The 12,093-nt window shown below is 33.3% G+C and overlaps 1 protein-coding gene across 1 annotated transcript in view; it reads right to left on the bottom strand.

Annotated features, from left to right (window-relative positions):
• Positions 1-12,093, bottom strand: part of NCAM2 (neural cell adhesion molecule 2) — a 494,137-nt gene that overhangs the window by 10,809 nt on the left and 471,235 nt on the right. Inside the window, exon 16 of the mRNA XM_058661261.1 lies at positions 687-891. Coding sequence (XP_058517244.1) covers positions 687-891 — 205 coding nt within the window. The remainder of the gene's footprint in view (positions 1-686; positions 892-12,093) is intronic.

The raw sequence follows: 12,093 nt of genomic DNA on the forward strand, positions 1-12,093 counted from the left end.
GTTTGTATTTTTTGAGCAAATGAAAACAAAGTATCAATGCATCTGCATTATTCACTTACAATAGAAGGGGATGTTTTTATCTATTTGAGCTTCCCTTGAGGGTTCCAAATTAGGCAATATTTCAATCAAATTTGCAAGAATATATACAGGAGCTATTACATATTATATAGCACTTATAATACTTGCTTGGCAAACACTTAAAGCCTGTATATTCACTTTATACTCGTTGGAGTGATTTTGTTGTTTTTACTTTACATGAATGGTTTGTGCAGATTACTGTGAAGTCTTCTTTTCATTCAATATAAAGGAAAATAATGCTGATACAAATAAATGTTTCCCTATCTATCCAGTATCCATCATTTAGTATCATCTATGTCTCTTTTTGTTTATCCATCTACTCATCTATCCATTCTCATCTGACTATCCATTTGATTGATTTGTTTGTGTATCCACTTTAAATAACGACAGTAACTCCTTTCAGTGAAGATGCATTTTGCTGCCTACATTTGGAGAGAATTATCTCAAATGTATCTGACTATACAAGGGTTTGTACATTCACATGAATAGGCCATAAATTTTTTATATATCTTTAACTCTTTATCCACTTGAAAAACAACAATCCCAAAGAGGTCATTGTCGTTTGAAGGTGACACTAATTTAATGGAACATTGAAGCTTTGTACTCACAGATATGCTGCTTTTCCTTCTTCCAGTTCTTTGCTCTTGCCACTGGAGCCACTTTTCTTCCCACATATTCTCCTAGTGATGCACATCAATAACCCACATTGTCGAACAAAGAAGCAGCTGACATCTGCTACCACAAGGATTAGCAATAGGGCAGCAACTCCTAGGCCAATGACTGCTCCAAGTCCAAGACCGTTAAAAAGTGTATCTTGAAAAATAAGATAAAAGTCATATTGTCAAATCCTCTAATTAAAAAAAAATAGACAGTTACTTTAAAAAGAAAATCTTGTTATGCTATATTAAGTGAGAGACAGAAAAAAAGTAATGGTAATCGGCAAACTTCAGTTCCACGATGGTTGCAATTTATTCCCTGGTCTTCAAGGACTATTTTAAGTAACTGATATGCTAATGATCTGAACATTTTTATACATTTTCTTTTAAAAAATATTTCTCAGCAAATCATTTTAGAAGTATAATGTTCATACCCTGTGGAGAAGATAATTAATAATATTACATTCTTTACTTACTTTATGAGAAAGTCAGAGTCATTAACAGATTATATTAAAGCTAAAAAATACTGTCAAAACTTATATAAGATAGCTGTTAAATAACTCTTCAATCTGGCCTTTTCTAAGACTGAAATGTGCAAATGCATGACTCCAGGTCCTTTATTTTGAAAATACACATATTTTTAAATATCTGTTTGTAGATTTTTTTTTCTTTTTATTGATTGTATTGCATTATGTGGCTCAGATTTATAGGCACTGGGATTCCCCCACCCTTCCTCAATCCCCTCCCCTGTGGTGGATTCCTCCACCTTGTTGCATTACCGCAGTTCAAATTCAGTTGATATTCTTTCATTGCAAGCATATACCAAGCATAAAGTCCAGTATTTTATTGTCCAGATAAGTTCAACAGTTTCTTGGGGAGACCCTCTCTGGTCCGAAGGTAGAGCCGGCAGAGTGTCATCCCGATCAATTAAAAGCCCCGACATGACATCGATAACAATTTATAACGTCATGGAATTGAAAGGGTATTGAGTAACCAATATGTTAAAAAAAAGAAAAAAATAATGCAAGTTCTGAACCACATCCTGTGACTTCTTCATTGACATTTCAATTATCAGTTTATACACAACCGGGTTCTATACTCCTTAAAATGGCTATAGATTACTATTCAGCTGTCTCATGTCTATTTTCATTATTGTACTAAGCAGTTTATAGCATTGAAGCATGATTTTGCTGAACCTGGCTATTTTTCGGGTAGTCTAACTCTATAACTCTAACAAGACATATGTCAACAGTTTAGGTGAACAGTTTTAGGAGGGGTGTGCAGAGAAATCTACAATACCCCAGTGAGGAGTAACTAATCTTTGTGTCCCACCCGGTGAGGTATAAGTGCATCCACGCTGACCGTTTCCAGTCTGATTCTAAGCTTTCCTTGTTGTTCTCCATCTATTCTAGATTTTTTGTTTGTTTGTTTGTTTGTTTTGAGGGGTTGTTGGAGTAATTTTTAGATGGAATCATTTGCTTTTAATTTTCAGTTATTGTTTTAACAAACGTACTATGTTAGAGACATGTTTTATCGATCTTTTTATACTCAAGACTTTTGAGGAGGTCATATCATGAAAAAGTAGGTAATGGGGTTAACCACTGTTCTTTAACATGTGCTTGCAGCAAATTTTATGGAGCATCCGTGGACGAGGTTAACAGGAGTGATAGATCATGCTGATAAAGATTAATGGCAGGAGAAACGGGTAGTGACAGAAATGCATCAAGCATTGTATGTTTATGGCTTGAACAGGGAGCGTGGCTGCACAGCTAAAATAATACTAGTAGGAAATCTAGATGAATGGAAGGAAAATCCAATTGGTTGAATAATTACTTGATTGTATTAAATTTAGGTGATTTTATATGTATTCAAAGTGATTTTTAACACTTGTGTGTCAGGGATTTGCCAATGTAACATTACAGAACTTTGATTACCTTTTCAACAACAAAACCCCAAGATATTCATAATAATAATAGAAAATGCTAAGAAGTAGATCACAAGCAATAAAAACTAGTTATATTTATAAGTGTGTTTTAAATTAAACTCATAAAAATATATGCAAAAAGATATTTTACATCATATATTTTAATAATGTCTCCAAGAAATAATCAATGTAGTTAATTTTCACTTTGATTTACTACTCCTAGTTTGATCTTGAATGATTATCTTGCCTAATTCCAGTGTATGTTTCTGTAGAATGGCAGTCTTACACAAACATTTACTTATTTTTTTAGTCCCAGAATGTAGATTTAATGTTTTGTAACGCTTGAAGACTGCAACTAGGGTAAAGAAACTGTTATGTTTGAGGACTTAATCAAATTTTTGGAACGCAGCTATTGGAACATAAATCTATTTTAACAGTGCTTTCATGAGTCAACAATTGAAAATCCCTCAGGAAATGCATCAGCAAACTTACAACTTATATGCCTTAACATTAGAATGATATAACTTTTACTTGATCCTTTGATTTCAGGTAAAAAAGTAACAAGTAAAAACCACATACACAGTAGTATTTCCGTCTGTTAACATACTTTACCACACGAATTAGATGGTTAAAGTTAAGAAAAAATAATATTCTGTGAATTCACTGGTGTTCATAGAATTTTCCCCTTATCACATGAACCTACTTTGAAGAACTAAAAAATGGTGACTTTTTTTAAATTCAAGGAACCCCAAGGAGAGTAAGATTCTAACTATTCACAATTTTCCACAAGTGAAGTGAATATCCATGTGAAAATTCAAAAAAAGGAATAGTACTCATGTCACACCAGTAAGAAATCTTATATACTAATATTTATGTTTGGATTTGAAAGATATCATCACATATATTTTATTTCATTATGCATCTCCAAATATGAATATTTTAGTGAATCTATTATTACATAATTAATACATCTTAACCACAAAATAGATTATGTAAAGCTAAAGTATTTTCTTCAAAGTTGATAAGTAACGTTGTTTTTGATGTGATATACATAACAAAACTCAGTAAACATAAGCACAGCAATACACACACATTAATCTTAATGCTTAAAACTGGTGATTTATTTCCCAATTCATAATTTTTCCCCAAATATTCATGTATTTAAAACACATTGTGGAACAGAAAGGTAGTAAGATTTTCCAAACACTGATCGACAGTCAAAATGACATTAATAACAAGTGGTGGGAAAGGCCATGTCCAAGCTCTTGACTCATCAACTGATTTATCCTTAGGCACATTAGCAATTAGCTAGGTTGTAATCAGAGCAACTGGATTTCAGCTAGAGATAAAATGATTACCAGAAAAACATGTAGACATTCTCAATTGCCTAAGACTGGTTTTTCTGAATCCAAAGAGAAAGGACAGTATCCACAAATGTACCTGGAAATTTGGATCTCCTGTTCAGAATATGAAACAAGATCCTTAACTTCTACATTATACACAAACTCAATTCAAATTATTTCAATAATGTATATCTTTGTCCTGATACCATCAAAACACTAAAGGAAAAACTTGGGGAAACTATACAGCATGTAAACATAAGCAAAGGCTGCTTAGGAAAGACACCAAAGCACAATTAGGCAAAAAAAAAAAGAAAAGAAAAGAAATTACATCATGTGAGGAAGCCTCTGTCCTGCAAGGAAATCATTTATAAAGTGAAGAGGCAACCAAAATAACAGGGGAAAATATATGCAAATTATGCATACAGCTGGTGGAGGTTTTATTAATTAATATCTGTAAATAACTTAAGAAATTAAAAAATAGTGAAACAAAGAAAAATCAACAAGTAGGTGAGGGATATCGATAGACAACTTTCAACCCATGATATGCAAATTATCAAGGGAGACATGAAAAGATGCTCTATATCTCTAGCCATCAGGGAAACATAAATAAAAACCACAACGAGATTTCACCTCTCATGAGTAAGAAAAGCTGTTATCCCCAAATCAAAAAATAATTGGTGGGAATTTAAACTAGTACAAACATTATTGAGGATGGCTCAGAGATAACTCAGAAAATTAAAAATAAATCAGGGAGTTTACTCAAGCAAAATGAAATCGGCATATGTATTTTTTCTTTTCTTTTTTTGAAATTTATTTATTTATTTATTTATTTATTTATTTATTTATTTATTTTACTTAGCTCACAATGATTAGGACACAAAATCAGTCCAGATATGTTCATCGCTAGTTAGCTGGATAAAGAAAATGTTGCATGCATGATGGAATACTACTGTTATAAAAATTAATGAAATCGGGCCCGGTGGTGTGGCCTAGCGGCTAAAGTCCTCACCTTGAACGCACCGGGATCCCATATGTGCGCCGGTTCTAATCCCGGCAGATCCACTTCCCATCCAGCTCCATGCTTGTGGCCTGGGAAAGCAGTTGAGGACGGCCCAAAGCCTTGGGACCCTGCACCCGCGTGGGAGACCCGGAAGAGGTTCCTGGTTCTCAGCTTCAGATCGGCACAGCACCGGCTGTTGTGGTCACTTGGGGAGTGAATCATCGGACAGAAGATCTTCCTCTCTGTCTCTCCTCCTCTCTGTGTATCTGACTTTGTAATAAAAATAAATAAATCTTTAAAAAAATTAATGAAATCAGGTTGGGTGCAAACGGTCAATTAGCTAATTCCTCACCTTGCAAGTGCCAATATCTCATATGGCTTCCAGTTTGTGTTCTTGCTATTCTATTTCCTATAAATCTCCCCACTTATGACCTGAGAAAGCAGTAGAAGATGGCCGTAAGCCTTGGGTTCCTGTTCCCACACAGGAGACCCAGCACACTGTCCTGAAGCCTAGATTTGAATTGGCTTAGCTCTGGTCAATGTGGCCATTTGTGGAGTGAACCAGCAGATACACAATTTTTCTGTCTTTCCTTTTCTCTGTAAATCTGATCTGCCTTTAAAATAAAAAATATATCTTAAAATTGTATAAAAATGAATGAAGTCCTATTCTTTGAACAAAATGGATTAATCGCAAACTACTCATTATGCTTAGTGGAGTAAGCCAGTCCCAAATAAGTAAATATAATATTTTTCCTGAACTTTCATAATTCATCTGCATAGTAAAAAATGCAATCCATATGAGTTGGATTGACATTTTCAGGTTTTATTATTTTTATACTCTTTTCCATAATATTGAGATACAATACTTTTTTCAGTTTGCTATTTTCTGAAATTTACCCAGTGAAATGTTAAGCCTTTGATTGCAATGTACACTGAATATAAACCATTGTAAAATCAACAACAATAACAACATCAAGTAGGAGGAAATAGGGAGAGTGGGGAAATAGGACAGAAGGGAAGGGAAGGTCAGAATTATCACTATGTGCCTAAACCCGGATTGTGAAATAGGTGAAGTATGTTTATTCTACATAAGTAAAATAAGTTTTAACATGTTAACATTTCATTCTCATTTGCACTTAAATAATATTCCCGTGTGTGTGTGTTTTCCACCATGACTGAACTGACAATCTCACCAACAGTGTAGAGGAACGGCTCTTGCTCCATATCCTAGCCAGCACTTGTTGCTACCTACTTTTTGAATAATATTCATACGGGCAGATCTAAGATGGTATCTCAATTTGGTTTTAAACTTTGTATATCTCCATTTTCCCCTCTACTTAATGACACAGTTCCATAGGCTCTGGAATTTCCTGCCAATCTTCCCCAAAGCTTCTCTCACCCCGTATAATCCTTTGCTTTTCCCTGACAGCAAGTGATCTTATGGGTGTGTGTGCATGTGTGTGTGTACGCAAATTTGATGCCCATTTATATTTCTTGGGAGAACTGTCTATTGCAGTCCTTTGCCCATTTATCTCCAGAATTTATGTTTGCTTTTGAGTCTTCTGAATTGCTGGTATTCTAAATATTGGGCCTTTGTTGGAGAAACAGCTTGCAAATTATTTTCTCATTCTGTTCAGTGTCTCTTCAGTCTGGATTTTCTGTTTGATATGCAAAAGTTTCTAAGTTTGCCAGGATACTATCTATCTAGCTTTGCTTCAATTTCCTATGCTTTGGGAGTCTTATCAAATAAGTCATTGAACCATTCCCACCACATTTTATGCTGCCAGCTTCAGGGTCCCAGGTTTTAAGTTTAAACCTTAATATATCATGATTTGACTTCTGTATATATAGGGTATTACGAAATACAATTGAATATATCCATTTAGTTCTGCCAGGACTGTTTATTTAAGAGACTAGCCTTTCTCAAACTTATGATCTGAAAACTTTATCATATGCTAATTAGCCACATTATGTGTTTTCATTAATTTCTGTGGACTCTAGATTCATAGATCCTTGTATAAATTCTTATATAATTACCATGTTATTTTAGCTATTATAGTTTTGCAATATGCTTTGCAGTCATGAAACATGATACCTACAACTAAAGTTATTTTTGATTCAGTTGTGTTTCACTATTTTAGGTCATATGTGAATAAAATTTTGGAAAGTATTTAATTATCTTCATGATCGGTTTAGGATAGGTTTTCTTTTTTGGATTTCAGGAATGTTTTTAAAAGTATTAGTTATTTGGATTGCATAGTTTTCAAATTAGCTTTGCTAAGGCAGCACCTTTATAACTTCCTATAGTTGAACTTGGTGCATATAAATCATGAGGAAAAATAATAATGCTGCCATTTAACTTTATTCTTGATACATGTCAGCTATACAAAAAAGGTGGAGAGGGAAGTTATTCGTACTTGGGACCCCTCTATACTAGAATGTCTAGCTACTTAATGATTAGGTATCTCGATTAACTAAACACTGTTACGATGACTGGAGATTTTTGATTCTTAATATTCTTGGTAATTCATACATCATCTTTGGAGAAAGTTTATTTACATAACTTTCCCATTTAATTAAATTAGTTTTACTATTATGAGATAATTCAAATTTATTATGTATTCTTGGTAATAATCCCTGTGAAATATGGTTTGTTTATCTCATTTGGTATAAAGTCTTAACTCTGCTACTTACGTAAACTGATAAGCAGATGCTCCGTTAGTTTGATGTAATTCCCTGTATCAAATTTGTCATCAAGAAAATTCAAATTAAATGCACAATTTGATATCATCCTACTGCAGTAAGAATTACCCTTAGTAGCAATACAAAAGATGGAGCCTGTGTTGTAGATGGCATATAATGATGATTGATGTGAGGCCAGCATCCACTGTATGTGCTAGATTCTGTCCTAGCTGCTCCACTTTCACTTCCCATTCTGTTATCTTCTGGTGCCAAGAAAATGCAGGAGAAGTTAGTTTACATACTTGGTCCCCTGCTCCTTATATGGAGAACGTGATGAAGACACTGACTCTTGGCTTTAGTCTAACAGTCCTAGGAAGTGAGCCAGCACATGGAAGCTTTCTCCCTCCTTTGTCATCTCTATTTTTTTCTGCAATTCTTTACTTTCAAATGAATGGATTATACTGTCATTTTTGGAGGATTAACATATTGAGAGAAATTAAATAGTGAAATAAAAAATGTCACATATTCTCACTGATATGCAGGAACTTAAATAGTTAATTATATTAAATCTAGAGTATAACAGAGGTCATTAGGAGACAAGAAACGTTGAGCCAAAAGTTTCAGAGAACTGTTCTGCATTGGGCTCTGAAAAAAATTGACTTTCTCTTCTTTAACTCATACTGTCTTTTAAATAAACAATTATTTTTTATTTCAATAGTTACTTTTCCTATTACTTTATAGTATTTCAGACATGTTCAGATTTACATAAATAGAAAAGATTGTAACTCTAAGAAGTATTTTACCAAATTAATCAAATCTGCCTCCCCAAAGTAATGACTATACTTGTTTTCTGTTCTTTTACTGGGGTCATGTCTAGGTTACCTTTTGGAACATCCATTGTACTCATGATCGAAAATTAACAACACTTACAAAGTGCAATATCCTAACAAAATGTACTTATTATCAACTTTGTGAACTCAAGTTCATACTATGTGGATACTAACAGTTAATCAACAAATTTTATGAAAACCTGTGCTATCAATATGTAATTGAAAAAACTTTAAATATTTTAGAATAAAAAATTGTGAAGCTAGCACTATCTGTGACAGATGTGAAAAACAATGTAACTGTCAACAAAACAAAGCAAATGAAAAAATAAGCAAAATACCTCTGCACTTAGTTTACTTACAGAAGTAACTTCTGGGAAAGCAGTCTTAGCATACCACATTAAAACTGCTTAACAACTGTTACAAATAATCACATTTATTTTCAAATATTATGTGACCACACTGATGAAGTTTAGCTTTTAACATTATGTAGAATGTGCTGTTTTTAAGTAGAATATATATTAAGTTCCTTGGAACTTTTGTCTATCCAGAAATTAATTTTGAAAGTTCATGTCAGGTATCAAGTCATTCAAGTATATTCTATGTAAATGTATAGCCTGAAAGCTCCTTCATAAAACTACCCACATTTTCACATATTATTTGCAGAATTTCAAAAATCTAGACACTGAAAATGAGTAAATTTCATGAATTACCTTTTAATAGTGCTTAAATATGCAAACAATTCTGAATACTGTAAGTTGTATCCATTTTATTTCTATTAATTTGATTCATTCTAGTTGAAAGGGAGCAAAAGAGACAGTTTGACAAGGAGATGTACTGTCTTTTGGTTCTCTCCATAAAAGCCTTCATCAGGCAGGCTGGGAGAGCAAAGCCAGGAACTTGAAAGTCCTTCTGTTTGTCTGGTATCTATGGCATGGGAACTAGCACTTCAGCCAAAATTGTTGCCTGCAAGGATGCATCGTCAGGGAGTTGACGGGAAGTAGAGTAGCTGGGACTTAAATCAGTATTCCAATTGGCACTTACATATGGGGCAAAGATACTCCAGACCCAAAGACTGTTTTCAATACATTTAAAAAATGTTGGTGTCTTTTTATGTATTGCTTTGGATTATTCACAAAACATTTTTGATGTACATATTTGATTGATATATTTCATACTCAAGTCTTTTTTCAGGTGGTAGTATCTGGTGGGGGAGTTATTTTTACTGAATCGTCTTAATTATCCTGTAAGTTTAATTGTTGTATGATAATGTTTTATTATATGCATATGTAATTATATAAAAACAGAGATGATCCAATCTTATCCTTTTAAAAGCATCTTATTACTATTTAGAAACTTATTTTGAAGAAAGAAGTAAAAATGGATCTCTAATAAGCCATATCTTGTTCTTAATATCTGACAGTGCAAGGAAAAATAGCTAGCGAAAGATATCTGATTTAGCAATTTAAGGAGACTTGCAAACGTGCATTATGTAAATGCATTAATAAGTGTAGAACTTAATGCCATTTTTCTGAGTTATTTTTCTATAGGTCTTCTTACAAAATCAGAGCTTTCAATATTTTCTCAAAATATCTCAATCCTTTGATATTGGAAAGGTAGTATTTGGGTTCAAGGATCACTTTGTTGTAATATGTGTGACAATCTTTTACTTTACCAGAACATTATCACACAATTTCACTCAGAAGTTGCAAAAATAACCGAATGAATCTCTCCAATGGAATATTAGAATGTATATTACCCTGAATGTAAAAGACTTGAACTCATCAATACAAGGCATAAATTAGTAACAGGATTAAAGCATCTATCTGTTGCCTATAGGCGACATATCACACCAACAAAGATTAACAGAAACTATATCTCATGGATTTTGATGTTTTTGTTTTTATTTTCACTTCTTCAGAGCAGGTTTTTCCTCATTAATGTCTTCACCGACTCTTACGTCATGCCATGTCCTCAAGAAGGTCCTTGATATTCTTCATTGTTTCAGTTACGTATTAGTCACTCAGTGGCATGCTATTTAACTTCATTGTACTGTAAATTTCTGGTTTTCTTCCTGTTGTTGATTGTGTATTGTAGTTTTTTTCTTTAAGGGAATGTATAATAACTGTGTAATGTAGACTATCATATCCAAATGTGAGGATACAATGCAGTATGCATCTCTACTTCCAGATCAAAGATGGATTCCCGATGAAACTATTAACTATGTCTTAACAAAAGGATGCTGGACTCTGCCATTGTCCATGGTTTATTATTGTTTATGAAGAATTATACTACTGTATTAATATAGGGGAAATCAGTGGGGGGATTATTTGGGAGGGGAAAGGGAAAGTCTCAAAACCTATGGAACTGTACCATAACATACTTTTCAAAAAGTAAAAAACATAAAAGTAAAAAAGAAAAAGTAAAAAAAAAACTGGAAAAAAAGAAGAGAATATACTGGGATGAGTGGAAAAGATAGGTAATTAGATAGTGGAGAGCAAGGAGCTTTATTGCTTTTCTAACGCAAAAAAAAGTAAACCTGGAATAGGCAAGTGGAGGAAGAATGTAAGCTAAACTTCAGTAATTAAGGAAGAACATCAAAGAGCATCCAATATTAAGATGGTTTGGAAGACTTAGAAGAAAAATTCCATTTTAGGTGAGGAGTCAGTCAAAGATGATGTGAACAAAAAGAGAAACATGAAAATTTCTGTAAAATTCAGAAACTAACAGATATTTATGGGAATTTTAGGTGAGATTTTGGCAGTGATTGGTAGGACTTGGTTACTTAAGTAATGAGTGATGTAGAATGGACTTTGAAAAGGAATATGTGAAAAAAATGAGGAATAAGCAACATAAAAAGCAAAATTTATAAAATTTAAACTGACTGTGAAACTCAGAGGTATACGCTGAGAAGGGAATTTGCTGTGATGGTTACCTGGTAGTAAATGCCTGCCTTGGTACTGTAAGAGCTGAAAGCTATCTTCTTACACTGCTGTTCTCCCTGTCCATGCCTGTTTCCACAGGCTATCCAGGACATTCAACTACTTGAAAAGTAAAAAAATATATCCAGATGCCTGAGACTAATGACTGAATCAACACATGAACAATCAATTACTATTATCAAGTTTAGAAACCCTGTAATTATATAAATATGCTTTAAAATAATTATATAAAATATGCAATATGCACATCTGGGTTTGTAACTATGTATAACTACTCTGCATATTTAAACATAAATGGCATCCATTTCAAGTGGCATAGGGTGTACTCTGTTCTTTAAGTATATTTCTGTTTCTCTAAAGGGTTTCTTGATTCTACAAGTATTTAGTCAAAACAAATTGACATTAAGCAACCTAAAACTTAACCATACACATTGAATTGGAGGTTCATTGCTATCATTCTAACTAATTTGAAGACTTTTAATCTCTCCTTAAAAGAGTTTTGAAGAAGTGAACAACCTAAATTGTAAATGCACTCTTTTGTGGAAATTCTGATGAAACCTTGTCAAAATTTGGCCTCATTTAAAACGAAAGCTCTTATCACAAGAATAGAAATGACACAAAATGAGCTATGCTAATTTTGG

The sequence above is a fragment of the Ochotona princeps genome, chromosome 3, assembly GCF_030435755.1.
Source record: "Ochotona princeps isolate mOchPri1 chromosome 3, mOchPri1.hap1, whole genome shotgun sequence".
NCBI classification, from domain to species: Eukaryota; Metazoa; Chordata; class Mammalia; order Lagomorpha; family Ochotonidae; genus Ochotona; species Ochotona princeps.